Source organism: Ovis aries, chromosome 2 (genome assembly GCF_016772045.2).
Source record: "Ovis aries strain OAR_USU_Benz2616 breed Rambouillet chromosome 2, ARS-UI_Ramb_v3.0, whole genome shotgun sequence".
NCBI classification, from domain to species: Eukaryota; Metazoa; Chordata; class Mammalia; order Artiodactyla; family Bovidae; genus Ovis; species Ovis aries.
Window position 1 is genome coordinate 131,275,309 of NC_056055.1, and position 17,893 is coordinate 131,293,201.

Here is a 17,893-nt window from a genome sequence, read left to right on the forward strand (position 1 = left end):
AATGAAATTAATTCACAAAAATTAAATGAGCTCATCTTGCTAGCAAGTGCTATATCTGTACCTTCTTCTAAAGTGGCATATTGGTATTCTCCAGGGATCTTGCAGGATGAGTTTGATGGGGGACAAAGAGTCTTGCTTCAGTAGACTAAGAAGTCACAAGCTGCTGTTTCATAGCAGCTGAAAGAAGGACACAGGTCAAATAGAAGGTGCCATATCCCTCTTGGGGTAATTGTTGCCATGAGAAAATGGTGGCCCAGTGTGACCAGATGGCCTGGTTTTATAAAGAGGAGTTGGATATCTGAATTTTCATATGCAGTGTTCTAATTAAATGTCAAAAAATTCAGTGTTTAAAAAACACAGTCTGAGTCCATCAAATACTTCCTTGGCCACCAGCTGCCAACCACTGCTTGAAAGATAAACAGCTCCACTGGGTTTGTGGTTGCTGCAGAGTTCCTGCTAATGCTAGAAAATATTGCAGTAGCAGTGGGCCCAGTTGCAGTGTTTATTAGAACTTGGAAATGATGCGAATCAACCATGATCCTGACTTTAAAAATTGACTCTCTGCTTCAGGTACAAGAAGGGCCAGAAACTGTCTGCAGATGGGCATTTGCAGGTTTTACACGAGGAGACAAGACACTTGGTCTTCATTCCGAAGGCATGCGAGGCAGACGCAGGCCTCTATGTGGCGCGGGCCCAAAACCCTAGCGGCATTCTCTCTTCCAGTGTCATCCTCCACGTGACAGGTAACTGCAGGCCGCTCATCACGAGGATAAACTGGATCGTGCTGTGTGTCATCTATGTTACCGTGTCCCTGATGTACTGGCTACTCACACAGTAATGCAGGGTTGGCACCCATGGATGTCTTTTCCATGAGCCTAAAGGACAACAATACAGCTGTTTATTTTCCTGCATCTCCCATTTAGCATCCCCCACCAAGTGTACTTCCAGTCTAGCCATATTGCTTTTTTGGCTAATGCCACAGCTCTGTGAAATAATCAAAATTTCTTTAGTGCTTTAATGTATTTGAAGAGCTTGGTGAATCATTAGCAGTGAATCAGGATACATCTTTGAATTCTAGAAAGAGATGTGTTCAATATAAAACCCAGTCAAATTATACTATCTTTATTCCCTCCTAATTTAAGAGCATGCAAACCAAGGCTTACATAGACGTGCAGATGTGAGTTTTATTTCAAATCCAGTTGTTTCATAATCTGTTTTTACGTGTACTCATAAACATCTCTTTGTAGAATAAGAGTAGAAACGTTGAACTAAAATTGTTACTTTCATTATTGTACAAGATGTCTTTCAATTTTGCTTTTCCTGTTTTGATCCCATTTCTTGAAATATGTTCTATGTAGTTTCAACGTAGCCTACATTCCTGAGTCTGAGGATGGCACTGCAAACAGTCATTCCCCATATTGCTCTCATGGGTTTGACTTTGGAGAATAGATGTGCTGTCAGCTGTGTGAGACGGAAACTTCCATCAGCTGTGTGTGTCACAGAGCAAGGTGGAGCATAGCTGCAGAGGTGGACCAGCAGTACCCCTGTCCTTCCACTGACGTGTTTCGGGCAGCCATGTGTATACAGTTGTAACCAGCTCCTCCTGCTTCTAGTCTTGTCCTGCTGCTAACCATTTTTACAGCTATTAGCGTGGTAAGCCGGGGAGCCTGGTGGGCTGCCGTCTATGGGGTCGCACAGAGCTGGACACGACTGAAGTGACTTAGCAGCAGCAGAGTGGTAAGGCATCACAGTGCTCATTTTCCCATTTGGAGATGGGTTCATAGTCTACCTCTTGGGCAACTGATGGTTTTAATTTCATGTCTTGTAAAGATCTGGGAAATGGCAAGTACTCTATGAAGGCCAAGGATAATAACATTCTCTCATGTAATTTGTCATCCCACTGCCTCTTGCCCACTAATTCTCCTTCAGATATTTGTTTCATTCGAATATTAAAAATTAAAAGAGTGGAGTTAGTATGTGATTTTGAACTGTTTCCTTGTAGGAAAATGATGTTTTCTGAATTGAAACTTAAATCCTTTCCAATTTCTTAAGATTTTTTTTCAAAGATTTGAAATTAAACTCAGGGGGATATATTTAGTATTATCTCAGAGAGAAAAAGTATATAATAGGATGACATAAGATGAAGTCTATCCTTTTCTTATAATTATCCCTGTAATACTGAAGAATGTTCTGTGCCTTTCTAAAACATATTATTCAGAAAAAAGGATCATCATTTTAGTTCATTACAAAAAATAAGCGTGTATAAGAGAAGCATTTGTTTTTAGATTTTAAATGTAGTCTCATCATGTTAGGGTAAAATCTATAGTTGAAAGAATATTCATTATACATGTTTGATAGATGGGAGGAATTAATTATGTTGCTGTAAAGACTGTCTGCAAATAAAAATATTTAAATTTAATATATTGAAGTTGATATTAAAAAGTTACTGGATGTTATCTGAAGATGTGAAATGTGTGGCTAAGTAAAAATATATGTGTGGCATATATTTTCTTGTGCTGTGTATTCAGTTTAATTTAAAAAGTTGATCCCTTAATTTTCTTAAAAATTTTGACAGAAACCTATTAAAGACATATATGCAGAATCCCAGGGAAATCATAGTCTCTTAATTCACCTATGGATCCTTTTCGTCCAGTTTCAAGTGTTGTGAATATCTTGCCAAATTGCTATTCTCATTTGAAGCTAGAGAGTAAAACCTACTTATGTCCAAAGAGGGCTGGCAGACCCAGGTAATAAATTCTTATCTTACTCTATCTCTATCTTGTTAATTTAGTGGGATCTCCCATCCCATTTTGTCAGTTTGGTTGAATTTTTTTAATAGGAGAAAATCAAACAAAAGTTTAATAACATTTGTACATCAGACAGACCCAGAAAACTAACTGATGCCAGCTTGGTTGAAATTTTGGTTTGAGGTTGTAAGGGCCTGGGAATCACTGGTTTGCTTTACCTGTTGCATGCTAGTGATTGCTTATCCTTTGAGGAGCAGAATGGCATATATATCTAGCTATGGTGCATGACCAAATAAGGTGTCTAAAGTCCCTGATACATTTGATTTATATATCAAACACAAGGTATATCTATCTATATATAAGCTTTATATATATATATATATCACATATTTTTATACATAGAGCTTAAATGTTGAAATAGAGCATTATGCTGATAGTCTTGTTATAGTTCCAGTAGCTGTGTGTCTGTCTTTTTATCTATTATCTATTCATCCATCCATCTATTTATTAATATTTATCTATCTACCCACTTACCTACCTACGTATTTTTCCAGGTTACTCAGTACCTAGTAATCCCCACAGCAGTGAAGAATAGCTTGCTGTTCAGTTATTCTTCAGGCTATATTTTAATTTCAAATACTTGAGTGTGATTGTTCTTTTGGTTAAAATTTTTGTCTTGATGAAAAATTCCCCTTATGAAAGTATGAACCAAAATTATTGGTTAAAAGTTAAGAACGCTTAGGAAATGTACGTGATGTTTCTATTTTGAGATAGATATATATGTATATATATATGATTTATACCTATTTACTTCTAAATTCTGGACAGTTAGCAATATCAAGACACTTTTCAATAAGAAAATGAAAATGACCAAAAAATGTTAAAGAACCTATACTTGATACCTTGAAGGAATGCAATGCAAAATGTGTTTTGAGCTTCTGATAAGGCAAAATCATTTTTTCCTGTTTTTATTTCCTAACAAAAGGATGTATAAACATCTGATGGTAAGGTGTTTTTTTTTTTTTTACATTCAATTCCAGGACACATTTACCATAGGAATCCTCATATTTGAATCTTTGCATATTCTATAATATCTAAAAGATTTGGAGAAAGAAGCAGGAACATTTAGCTGATTCATTCAATAATGCTAACCATCACTTAAAACCAAGACACAGGCTTAAAATAAATTATTGCAAGAACTCCCTAACCACTTCATCCAAGTTTAAATTTCTTCCAGTGTCACACAAAGCCCTTCAGAACCTATGTTTCCATTCCCAGCCTCTGTTCCATCCCTTCTGATCAACACCAAGTGCTACCTAACTTCAAGTTGTGTCCTGTCATGCTCTTCTCTTCACTCCTCCTTCCCAGAGCTGCCTTACTGCAGTCCACCCAGCTTCATGTGGCTTAATTCCTGTGTATCCTTCCAGGTTCTTTTGAGACACAACCTCCCCAGGAAGCCTTCTGACCCATCAAGTCCAGTACAGATGCTCCTGCCATGTGCCCTGCCATCATCCAAGCTGCCCTTGTCATGTCCCTTAGTAGCTGCATCGGAATTGCATGCGTGAGCATCTGTCTCCTGGCTAGAGTGAGAGATGCTTATCAGCAGGATCTGTGACAGCCCCGTTCATCATCATGTTCTCAGCACCTAAGGCATAGTCACACTCGATTTTTTTAAATTGTTCTCAGAGGTAAAAAAAAAAGATAAGCCTAGCTTGTTTTTTCCTTTTTCTTTTGGAGAGATGGATGGGAGAATGTAAAAACACAAAGATGTTATTTGTTTGCCTGATTATTATTTCCTGTGATGGAAATCAACCACTTAGAATCAGATTCTAACTGTGAAGTATACATAAAACACTCTCACCTACCCTATGAAACTTAAGAGAGAACCCTTCAGATCATCGGGCTTTCCTGGTAGCTCAGCTGGTAAAGAATCTGCCTGCAATGCAGGAGATTTGGGTTTGATTCCTGAGTCGGGAAGATGCCCTGGAGAAGGGATACTTACCCACTCCAGTATTCTTGGGCTTCTCTGGTGGTTCAGACAGTGAAGAATCCGCCTGCAGTGTGGAGACTTGGGCTCTATCCCTGGGTTGGGAAGATCCCTTCGAGGAGGGCATGGCAACCCACTCCAATACTCTTGCCTGGAGATTCCCATGGACAGAGGAGTCTGGTGGGCCATTGTCCATGGGGTTGCAAAGGGTTGGACATGACAGCAACTAAGCACAGCACAGCTTCAGATCATCTGGACTACACCCAAATTGAAACTTTAAACTTAAAAATCTGTGATGGCTCTAGTAGTCAAAATAATATTGAGGAGATAAAGTCCAGGATCATTTTCCCAGCATTTTAAAGTAGGTATCAGTCAGTTCAGTCCCTCAGTCATGTCTGACTCCTTGTGACCCCATGGACTGCAACAATGCCAGGCTTCCCTGTCCATCACCAACTCCTGGAGCTTACTCAAACTCATGTCCATCGAGTTGGTGATGCCAGCCAACTATCTCATCCTCTGTCATCCCCTTCTCCTGCTTTCAGTCTTTCCCAGAATCAGGGTCCCTTCCAATGAGTCAGTTCTTCACATCAGGTAGCCAAAGTATTGGAGTTTCAGCTTCAGCATCAGTCCTTCCAATGAATACTCAGGACTGATTTCTTTCAGGATGGACTGGTTGGATCTCCTTGTAGTCCAAGAGACTCTCAAGAGTCTTCTCCAGCACCACAGTTCAAAAGCATCAATTCTTCAATGCTCAGTTTCTTTATAGTCCAACTCTCATATACATACATGACCACTGGAAAAACATCTAGCTTTGACTAGATGGACCTTTGCTGGCAATGCTTTGTTTTCCAATGGCCTTTGGCCAAGCAGGCTTCTCAGTCCATGGAATTTTCCAGGCAAGAGTACTGGAGTGGGATGCCATTTCATTTTCCAGAGCATGATCCCAACCTTGGGATTGAACCCAGTTCTCTCACATTGCAGGTAGACGCTTCACCCTCTGAGCCACTGCTGCTGCTGCTAAGTGGCTTCAGTCATGTCCGACTCTGTGCGACCCCATAGACAGCAGCCCACCAGGCTCCCCCATCCCTGGGATTCTCCAGGCAAGAACACTGCAGTGGGTTGCCATTTCCTTCTCCAATGCATGAAAGTGAAAAGTGAAAGTGAAGTCACTCAGTTGTGTCCAACCCTCAGCGACCCCATGGACTGCAGCCTTCCAGGCTCCTACGTCCATGAGATTTTCCAGGCAGGAGTACTGGAGTGGGATGCCATTGCCTTCCCTCTGAGCCACTAGGGAAGGCCAAAGCAGATATAATCAGGTGTAAATCATCATTAGGTGTTAAGTGGAGAAATGGGTGTCTCACCTTGCAGTGACTAAGTCCAAATTGCCAAAACCAGGATTTAGGTACATCTTAACAGTTACACTGCCCAAATTATCAGTATTTTATTGTGGCTGGGGCTCAATAATCTGATTGTGAACAGATCTAATTTAAAACTGACATTTCATTCATAAATGTAAATCTTAAAAAAAAAAAGCCAAATGCAAACATTTAGATTATTTGAATTCCAAATGAAGGAAGGAAGAAATACTGCATCTTGTTCCACGATATTTATTTTTATTCATGACCATTCCATCCTAGAAATTGCCGTCTGAAGCTTTTGACATTCCTGTGGTAGGCACAGTATTTTAAGTGTGTCCATGAAATAAGTTAGCTGAAACAAAATGAAATATCTCCTCCTAGTACACTCTGATATTGTGTGTGTCAGTGCGAATGCCAGAGCATGACAGACTGCTTTCCATTTATAATAGGCAGAATCTTGAGCTGCATCAAAGAGCCAAAAGATTTGCATTCCCTAAATGAAACAGTGTCCTGCTCAAAGCAACAGCAATTCATTTTCTCCACTCTCTTCTCGTGAGATGAGATTTGAATGTTATCAGCTGTGTATGAATTCAGCCTCAATATGGAAAGCACAAAGCTGCTGAATTTGGCTTTTTCCCGAGAATCTCCACACCACTATTCCTTGTGTGGGTGAGAGTTTATATAATATAACGAACCACCCAAGCATTGGGGGTGGAAGTTGGATGCATGACACTCTTCCAGATGACCAAGTCTTTGATTCTGGAGTTTGAGTGTTTGGCCGGATAGCTCTACCTTCTGTTCAATAGAAACTTCATTTGTTTAAGCCAGGACTTGGTAAATCCAATTTTTTGGATTCTCTTTTTTAATGCCATAAAATTAATACCCTATCCTCCTCAAAGGACAAGGGAACAGAAAAAATTGTATAGACATAGATGTTTGTGTGCATATATTTCCAATTAGCACAAAAAAAATCTGGTGAAATTAAAACATATTTTAAACATAGGTATAGCTGGAAAAATTGATGAATTTTTTTTAAATTAAAACAATAAGTATGTAATTGGAAGTTTTCAGTTTGAATTCTGATGGATTCCTGCTATGGCTCTTTTCCCATTTAGAACCCACTTAAATATCAATACTTGTAAAATAATAGCTCCAGAACTGGCTAATGAAACAACCTTTTCCCTTTGTCATTCAACAACTGTTATTTTCCAAAAACTTTATTGATTCAAACAATTACAAAATGGTATTTTCTTATATTAGCATTAAAATATACTGAAATTTTTTGAAGATAAAAATTCAAAAGATAAAATAAAAAGGAAGCTTATCCAATGGCAAATAATCTGTAACTCGTATTATTCCAATAAAGGCAGAAGGCTACCTTTCTTTGTAACAAATATTATGCAGACCTCCATACACACAGGCTGTTGGCAAGCAGGGCAGCTGGAAGTGCAAAGTAGGAAACAAGGTACCTGGCAGGATCAGAAAGCTAAATGCCCATCTGCTCCAAAGGGTCAGCCATCGCCATGCTGACCCTCAAAGGCCTACTTTTGATGCAAGTTAATGCAGCTGTCTAAGATGCCTCTTAAATGTGCATTTATTCATTTCTGTTCATTTTAAAGGAGTAGTAGAATTTCTCATCACATCCTGGTCTGGGTTATCAGATTAAATAAGAATGTTTCCACCACCAAAAAACAAACAAAAAAAAAACCAAACCTCAACACATTCTTGTGAGGAAATGGGGTATATAAAAACCTTATCTGCTGTCACTAAGTGTGGGGAATTAGAGGACCAGAGGGGAGAAGAAACCAAACATCAGGATGGGAAAACTGAGTAAGCTTTGGATTTCATCCTCTCTCTCAGGATGAATTTCCTGGGGATCTAGGAAATTTACATGGGGACCTCCTTGAGAGGAAGTTAGAGGCCCCGATGAAATGTGTCTGTGTGATGTTTTTAGTTACTGGACTAGAGTAACTGTATTGGCGGTAGTGTCAGGGTGAGTGCTCAGTCCACAACTAATGCTCTCAAGAAGGCCACGGCAGACGAGAGACAGAGGAGACACGTGGAAAATGGTGGTGAGTTGTGATGGAAGCTTGTTGCTGTGGTGCAACTGCGGCAAGCCCTACACCAGAGGTGGGCCCCACCTGAAGGGGAGGAGCAATGAGAAGTTCTTCCCTAGAGCCTTCAGAGAGAGCCCGATCCTCCCAATGCCTTCATTCTGAACTTCTAGCCTTCAGAACTGAGAAAGAATAAATTTCTGTTGTTTTTAAGGCATCCAATTTGTGGTATTGTCCTCCTTCAGTATACTTGGGGATTGGTTCCAAGACACCTCTTTCTTCCACAGGTACCAAATACTGAATCCCTTATGTAAAATAGCATTGTACCTTGGGACCTTCCTTTATCAGCAGGAGGTTACCTGCTATGCATCAGCAGCTACTGAGGGCCCCCGACTGTTCTTTGTTACAGCAACCCCAGGAAACCAATACAAAATGTCTTAGAAAAATCCATTCAAGTTTTTCTCTGGGAATACTCACTAATAGACATAACTAGCGTTTCCAATAAGCACTCCCAGGTTGTGATGGAAAGCCTCAGTTCTCTTCTTGATCTGGGGATCACCTTGGTATATTTCAGTCAACCAGTAACTATTCATCCTCTAAATAAACACTGTCCCCTAGATACACCACAGTGTACTAAAACCAGACCAATGTTTTAACATAAAGCTACAAGCCAATATTCCTCATAAACATAAACACAAAAATTCTCAACACAATACCAACAAATTGAATCCCACAGTGAAAAAATAGACTTTCACATACAATGGGATTTTTTCCCCAGATATACAAAGCTGACCCAATACTCAAAAATCAATCAGTATAATCCACCACATCTACAGGCAAGAAAAGAAAAATCATATGATTATATCAATTGCTTCAGGAATAACACTGGAGAAAATTTAATACATGTTTATGATAATTTGTTAAAAACTCTTAAGAAAACTAGTAACAGAAGAAGTTTCATCAACTTGATAAAGAACATCTACAAAAAACATCTAACTAACATCATATTTAATGGTGAGAAACTCCTCCGCTTCCCCCCACCCCGGGAAGAAGATAAGAACGTCCTCTCTCACAACTCTCATCCAACATTATCCTGGAAGTCCTACCTAGTACATAAGACAAGAAAAGGAAAAGTTCTGTAGATTGGAAAAGAAGAAATAATATGTTTTTGTTTATAGAAAACATGATTTTGAATAAATATTAAATGAATATAGCAAGTTCACCAAAACCATTGTGCAGAAGGCCTGCACCAGTGGTATCGAGGAGAAAGGCAAGGAGTGAACAATAGATGAATCCCATTGAATCGGGCATCTTTAGAGACCAAGACAAAATGTGGGCAATCTGAACTGGTCTCTTTTCCAGAAATTAATTACAGACATCATGGATACTCAAAATCTAGTTGCAACATCTCACACTTTATTTTTCTTGCAGCTTCCTGCATTACTTTGGGGGCTTTGGAGAGAGGTAAATTATTTGAAGTAGGCAGTGATCAATAGAACAAGGGAATATTTGATGTGGACCATATATCAAACTTTATCATTTTCTGCCATTGTCATTATCAGAGAAAGAAAGATAGACATTGTAATCATAGTGTTGTAGAGCTGAGCTTTCTCCAACAATAACATACTAAGAACAAAGGCATTCCTTTTAACCTCTGACATCAAATCCCAGAGTGGCTGATGTATCAGTTGGTACTCTGATGCACTGCAAGAATGAATGTATTGCTCATGCCTGGATAAGTACTTTTCCTATCAGCAAGGATGGACTCATGATAGCATGTGTCGAAGAATTCTTGATAGAAATTGGAGATAAAATATGTCAGCCATTATATTATACTTTAAAAAGTAATCAGTTTCATAATGCCACATCTTGGTCAATTAATAAAAAGATGGACTACAATTGACTACTTTGGCACCTACATCTAACTAGAAACTTCAACGCAACTAATCATTTTGTATTTTCTCAATGGTAACTATAAGTACTTTCTTCATGTCTATGTTCTGGAAGGTAATTTTCGGTCATATATATCACTTGTCTAAAAATGCAATTGGGTGCTCGCTTCGGCAGCACATATACTAAAATTGTTACGATACAGAGAAGATTAGCATGGCCCCTGCGCAAGGATGACACGCAAATTCATGAAGCGTTCCATATTTTTATGACTCTGAGAGGTGGGATGGGAGCGAGGTGGGAGAGGGGTTTAGGATGGGGGATACATGTCGCACCTATGGAGGATTCATGTCAATGTATGGCAAAAACCACTACAATATTGCAAAATAATTAGCATCCAATTAAAACAAATAAATTAAAAAAATACAATTGGTTTATACCTTATCATTTAAAAGAAAATGTACTGATGTGCCACAACGGCCAAGTGTTAAACTGTATTTTATCAAATTCTTTATAAATCTAATCATATTTAAAACAGTGAAGCACTGTTATATGTCTACTCAGGACTTGTAAATGGATATGCAAGCAAACCACTCAGTTTTTGTTCAAATCTATGGCAGCATATTATGTAATTGCACACACTGATTTACTATTACAGTTAAAAAGGGATCACAAATCATGACCAATGACCCAAGCATCACAGAATGTACATGTGCCCGTCATGACAACAGTCTAAGGCTACGGGCTGGTTTTCCTGACACATGAGTCCCATTCTTCTGGGCTCTGACTCTAAACCATCCTAGGTAAAAATTCACTAGGTTAGCAGGATGGTACCACCTCACGGAGAACTTCATAATTAGGAAAATATATATGCTTTCTCTAAATATAAGAAATTTTTAGCTGGCTTAATCATAGTTTTGTAGCTCAGTGTGTCACGTGTCGCTAACGTCATTGTGAATTAATAAAAACCTTTTCAAGAGTCTTGGTATGGGTTCTTATCCATATGAATTAGGTAATATGTAAATTTCCAGATGAGGTATGATATAATCAGGTTAGGAAAATACCTCTTGTTAGTGGAACCAGTGCCATGAGGAACTGACGACCAAGAGTTAAAATAGGCATTTCTTATTTTAATGGTTGTATAATACAGACATATATTTATGTGCATTTATTTTGTCTACTAAGGGCCCATGGACTATAGCCTCCCATGCTTCTCCGTTCATGAGATTTTCCAGGCAAGAATCCTGGAGTGGGCTGCCTTTTCCTTCTACTGGGATCTTCCCAAGCCAGGGATAGAACCTGGGTCTCCCGCATTGTAGTCAGATGCTTTACCATGTGAGCCACCAGGCAAGTTATATTTATGTGCATGATACAACAAAAAATACTCAGCACGACTGCAATTTTTTTAAATATATGATGAAAAACCAATGTTTCCAAACACGATTCCCAGATTACTGATAAACAAGGAGAAATATTCTTCAGATTTATATATAAACATATGAACTCCAAATATAAATCCATTTAAATTCCTCCTAGATAGCAATGCAGAGACTTATTTCTAAATAGAACTTAGAAGTTACTTTAATTTAAATGTAATAACAATGTCATTAGTCATGCTTGAGAAGCAGCAGGTTTTTTTTTAATCCATTGTCTATTATATTTGTGTCTTCTGTACAAAGTGCTGAATGTGAGTTCTTATAGATGGATTTTTCTGGCTTATTCCTCAAGGTTATTAAAGCATGTATCATTACTGAAGGAACAAATGTTTTGTGTGTTCATATCTTTTTTATCCCTAATGGTTTACACATGCAGATACATGTCTACTAAGTACCTGGAAACAGTATAGAATTTACTTGCCTGTTTCTCAGCTCTACTAGGAGTTCTTTGAAATGTAATTTAACATTAAATTCTTGTAAAGGTAATAATTTTAAAATGATTTTCTCATTCACCTTTTGCAGGTAGGGGATATTCATTATCATACGAATATTGATTCATAAATGCTTTTAAGGAATGCAGTTGCTCTAATTTAAAGAGAGAAAATTTTCGTTGTATTTAATATTTGATAGGGAATATACTTCTATTTAATATCCCATTGCAGAATAGTGATCTGTTTGTAACAGGACAGTGAACAAATTAAATGAAGACAGTTTTCTAAAGTCAAATATACTGGTCTCTATGGTATAGTCTTTGCCATGAAAAAGAAACTAGCTATTGAATTCATTTCCCCTATACTTTCTCACCATGTCATTAATTTTAATGGGAAACAGTTTGGAAGATGTGATATAATAAAGAATTTGTTTGCCTATCACTAAGTAACTAATTATATATGGCATAGATAATTTAACCCAATAGTCATATTAAATATTTTTCAGGTTCACAGAACTGTGAAGTTCATGGAAATTGAATTCCATGTTAGACACAAACAGGAAGTATTGTCTAAGAAGATATTGCCTATTTATTGATAGATGAGATGATAAAGACAAGATGTCAAATAATAGCTATAACAATATGGTGAAATGACAGATGGAATGGAGGATGGAAAACTGACAGAGATACAAACTCAGTTATGATTATATATTAATGTTCTTCTCTGTGATGTTAGTTGGAAAAAAATTGTATCTTCCTCCTTTCTTCTAAATTGGAGTGAACCGCATAAATGTACATATGGACACAGATCCATATATATCTACAAACTTGTATACAGAAGGATCTAATTGCATCTGTATTCATAACAAGTGTCTTCTGAAAATCTTACAAAGAGTTGGTGTAGAAAGTCATCCCAGGCACCCTCATCTCTTTCCATACGACCATTCCATCAGAACTGAACTCACCCTGAGACTCACGGGCTAGCGTCGGGAAAAACTCCTCCAGTATAGCACACAGACCCTGTCATGTAAACATCTAAGGTTTAGCCTCTTTGAGCTGACCTGCAAACTTACAGATGGGTAGAAAAGAGTCGTATTTCTCCGTTGTGTGTCCACACTTGGCAGCCCCTCCCCTTCATATTCAATTCTTTTTGAGTGAAGAGTTAACATAAACTAGGAGGAGGATCTGAAAGAATAAGTTACCATAAGTCATCACTTGATTTTATCTGGTGTGTCCTTTTTTTAATTTATTTATTTTAATTGGAGGTTAATTACTTTATAATATTGTATCGGTTTTGCCATACATCAACATGAATCCGCCACAGGTATACACATGTTCCTCATCCTGAACCCCCCTCCCTTCTCCCTCCCCGTACCATCCCTCTGGGTCATCTCGGTGCACCAGTCCCAAGCATCCAGTATCATGCATCAAACCTGGACTGGCAATTCGTTTCATATATGATGTTACACATGTTTCAATGCCTTTCTCCCACATCATCCCACCCTCACCCTTGTATGCAAGACAACAAAAGAGGCATAGATGTATAGAACAGTCTTATGGACTCTGTGGGAGAGGGCGAGGGTGGGATTATCTGGTGTGTCTTTTAGAGCCTTGCTATAGACATACCCATTTGAATGCAGAATTGCAAAGAACAGCAAGGAGAGATAAGAAAGACTTCCTCAGTGATCAATGCAAAGAAACAGAGGAAAACAATAGAATGGGAAAGACTAGAGATTTCTTCAGGAAAATTAGAGATACCAAGGGAACATTCCATGCAAACATGATCTCAAAAAAGGAAAGAAATGGTAGGGACATAACAGAAGCAGAAGATATTAAGAAGAGGTGGCAGAACTATACAAAAAATTTCTTCATGACCCAGATAATCACGATGGTGTGATCACTCACCTAGAACCAGACATCCTGGAATGTGAAGTCAAGCGGACCTTAGAAAGCATCACTATGAATAAAGCTAAAGGAGGTGATGGAATTCCAGTTGAGCTATTTCAAATCCTGAAAGATGCTGCTGTGAAAGTGCTGCACTCAATATGCCAGCAAATGTGGAAAAGTCAACAGTGGCACAGGACTGGAAAAGGTCAGTTTTCCTTCCAATCCCAAAGAAAGGCAATGCCAAAGAATGCCCAAACTACAGCATAATTGCACTCATCTCACACACTAGCAAAGTAATGCTCAAAATTCTCCAAGCCAGGCTTCCACAACATGTGAACCGTGAACTTCCAGATGTTCAAGCTGGATTTAGAAAAGGCAGCGGAACCAGAGATCAAATTGCCAACATCTGCTGGATCATCGAAAAAGCAAGGGAATTCCAGAAAAACATCTATTACTGCTTTACTGAATGTGCCAAAGCCTTTGGCTGGGTGGATGACAACAAACAGTGGAAAATTCTGAGAGATGGGAATACCAGACCACCTGACCTGCCTTTTGAGAAACCTGTATGCAGGTCAGGAAGCAACAGTTAGAACTGGACATGAAGAATAGACTGGTTCCAAATAGGAAAAGGAGTACATCAAGGCTGCATATCGTCACCCTGCTTATTTAACTTCTATGCAGAGTACATCATGAGAAACGCTGGGCTGGAGGAAGCACAAGCTGGAATCAAGATTGCCGGGAGGAATATCAATAATCTCAGATATGCAGATGACACCACTCTTATGGCAGAAAGTGAAGAACTAAAGAGCCTCTCGATGAAAGTGAAAGAGGAGAGTGAAAAAGTTGGGTTATAGCTCAACATTCACAAAACTAAGATCATGGCATCTGGTCCCATTACTTCATGGCAAATAGATAGGGAAACAGTGGAAACAGTGGCAGACTTTATTTTCCTGGGCTCCAATCACTGCAGATGGTGACTGCAGCCATGAAATTAAAAGACGCTTGCTCCCTGGGAGATAAGTTATGACCACGAACACAGCATATTAAAAAGCAGAGACATTACTTTGCCAACAAAGGTCCGCCTAGTCAAATTATGGTTTTCCAGTAGTCATGTATGGATGTGAGAGTTGGACTATAAAGAAAACTGAGCACCAAAGAATTGATGCTTTTGAACTGTAGTGCTGGAGAATACTCTTGAGAGTTCCTTGGACTGCAAGGAGATCCAACCAGTCCATCCTAAAGGAGAACAGTCCTGAATATTCACTGGAAGGACTGATGTTGAAGTTGAAACTCCTATACTTTGGCCACCTGATGCGAAGAGCTGACTCATTGGAAAAGACCCTGATGCTGGGAAAGGTTGAGGGCAGGAGGAGAAGGGGACGACAGAGGATGAGATGGTTGGATGGCATCAGCAATGCAATGGACATAAGTCTGAATAAACTCTGGGAGTTGGTGATGGACAACAGGCCTGGCGTGCTGCAGTCCATGAGGTCGCAAATAATCGGACACGACTGAGCAACGGAACTGAATTGAACTGATAGAGGACCAGCAGCATCAGCATCACCCAGTACCTTGTTGAAAATGAAGAGCCTCAGATTCCACCCCAGACCTACTGAATCGGAATCTACATCTTAGCAAGACTCTCAGGTCTTTTTTATGCATATTAAAGCTTGAAGAACATTGTTTTAGAGAATATTTTGTTTTTTAACACCTTCAAGCCTTGTATACAGTCAACTTCATGTTGGTGAAATCTGTGCTTCAAATTTATAATATTCAAAATGGAAAAATTCAAAACTGTCATAGGAATACTGAGATAGCTTGACCGATTTCTACAGTATAAACAGTAAAAGAAGTTAGAGTGGTAGGGACCATCCTAGAATCTGTAGAATCCTGTTTGAAAATTAATTTAGGTTGAGGGCTTACATGTTTAATCAGAGAGTTTTGACAATATGTGTGGTTTAGGCAATGCCACCAAGAACTCTGCAAAATAGATTCCGAAAGATATGTTCTATTCCGTGTTCTAAAGCCCACAGTGCTAGTCAATAAAGTCCTTGAGGGCCATAATAGGTCACGCAAATTATTAGACAAGGCCAGTACTTGTCTATTTGAAAATACGCCAAATATTTATTCAGAATGGATAAAATACTCTCAGCATTTAGAACTTCTTTTGGTGGGGGGTGGGTGCAGGAAATCAGAAACCATTTGCAATTATATTCAGAGTTGTATGCCCCACCAATGAGCATAAATAGCCAACAAGTCAATGCCAACATTAAATGCCCTTTGGAAAATTTAGCAATGAATTCTCAGGGCATACTATTTCAAGTGACCTAAAAACTTCAGTTATAGTGGGATCACTTAAATGTTTTGCAGTAAAAGTAATCTAAGTCTTAGTAGATTGTTAATATTTATTGCTGCCATTTTTATAATCAGATATTAACAAGGAAATTTTGCTATTCATGTTATAAGAATTAAGGTATAGTTTTGATGCCAAACACAGTATGAAGCTGATATGACTATTTTAATAACTTTGAAAATATGTTAAAATTTGGCATCATTGATATTTAAATTATAAGACCTTGGCTGTATACTGCATTGTCAAAACTAAGCAAATTATAACTAAAGTTCATTCTTATGTTAACTATTTGGTGATAGATATGACTTTCCATATCTAATCTGAAATTGCCATTTGGCAATTCTAGATTCAGTTCAGTTCAGTCGCTCAGTCGTGTCCGAATCGTTGCGAGCCCATGGGCTGCAGCACGTCAGACCTCCCTGTCCATTGCCAACTCCCAGAGTTCACTCAAACTCATGTCCATTGCATTGCTGATGCCATCCAACCATCTCATCCTCTGTCGTCCCCTTCTCCTCCCACCTTCAATCTTTCCCAGCATCAGGGTCTTTCCAAATGAGTCAGCTCTTTGCATCAGGTGGCCAAAGTATAGGAGTTTCAGCTTCAACATCAGTCCTTCCAATGAATATTCAGGACTGATTTCCATTAGGATGGACTGGTTGGATCTCCTTGCAGTCCAAGGGACTCTCAGGAGTATTCTCCAGCACTACAGTTCAAAAGCATCAATTCTTTGGTGCTCAGTTTTCTTTACAGTCCAACTCTCACATCCATACAAGACTACTGGAAAAACCATAGCTTTGACTAGACGGACCTTTGTTGGCAAAGTAATGTCTCTGCTTTTTAATATGCTGTATTTGTGGTCATAACTTATCTCCCAAGGAGCAAGCATCTTTTAATTTCATGGCTGCAGTCACCATCTGCAGTGATTTTGGAGCCCAGGAAAATAAAGTCTGCCACTGTTTCCACTGTTTTCCCATCTATTTGCCATTAAGTGATGGGACCGGATGCCATGATCTTAGTTTTGTGAATGTTGAGCTATAACCCAACTTTTTCACTCTCCTCTTTCACTTTCATCGAGAGGCTTTTTAGTTCCTCTTCACTTTCTGCCATAAGAGTGGTGTCATCTGCATATCTGAGATTATTGATATTCCTCCTGGCAATCTTGATTCCAGCTTGTGCTTCCTCCAGCCCAGTGTTTCTCATGATGTACTCTGCATAGAAGTTAAATAAGCAGGGTGACGATATGCAGCCTTGATGTACTCCTTTTCCTGTTTGGAACCAGTCAGTTCTTCCATGTCCAGTTCTAACTGTTGCTTCCTGACCTGCATACAGGTTTCTCAAAAGGCAGGTCAGGTGGTCTGGTATTCCCATCTCTCAGAATTTTCCACTGTTTGTTGTCATCCACCCAATCAAAGGCTTTGGCATATTCAGTAAAGCAGTAATAGATGTTTTTCTGGAATTCCCTTGCTTTTTCGATGATCCAGCAGATGTTGGCAATTTGATCTCTGGTTCCGCTGCCTTTTCTAAATCCAGCTTGAACATCTGGAAGTTCACGGTTCACATATTGTGGAAGCCTGGCTTGGAGAATTTTGAGCATTACTTTGCTAGTGTGTGAGAGATGAGTGCAATTATGCCGTAGTTTGGGCATTCTTTGGCATTGCCTTTCTTTGGGATTGGAATGAAAACTGACCTTTTCCAGTCCTGTGCCACTGCTGACTTTCCCAAATTTGCTGGCATATTGAGTGCAGCACTTT

General features: G+C 39.0%; 1 protein-coding gene and 1 non-coding gene across 9 annotated transcripts in view; both read left to right on the forward strand.

Moving 5' to 3' along the window:
- Positions 1–2,602, forward strand: part of CCDC141 (coiled-coil domain containing 141) — a 232,836-nt gene extending 230,234 nt beyond the window's left edge. For 5 of the 8 annotated variants that reach the window (XM_004004541.5, XM_012132415.4, XM_012132448.4 and 2 more), the window contains one exon: positions 571–2,602. In XM_004004541.5, the coding sequence (XP_004004590.2) occupies positions 571–838 (268 nt within the window). In that variant the 3' untranslated portion in view covers positions 839–2,602. The remainder of the gene's footprint in view (positions 1–570) is intronic. The other 3 variants (XM_012132430.4, XM_060409676.1, XM_060409677.1) reach the window with 1 other exon arrangement.
- A 7,595-nt stretch (positions 2,603–10,197) lies between these two features.
- LOC114113268 (U6 spliceosomal RNA) lies at positions 10,198–10,304 on the forward strand. The gene has a single exon (XR_003588332.2). It is a non-coding gene; the product is annotated as a U6 spliceosomal RNA (small nuclear RNA).
- Positions 10,305–17,893: the final 7,589 nt, after the last annotated feature.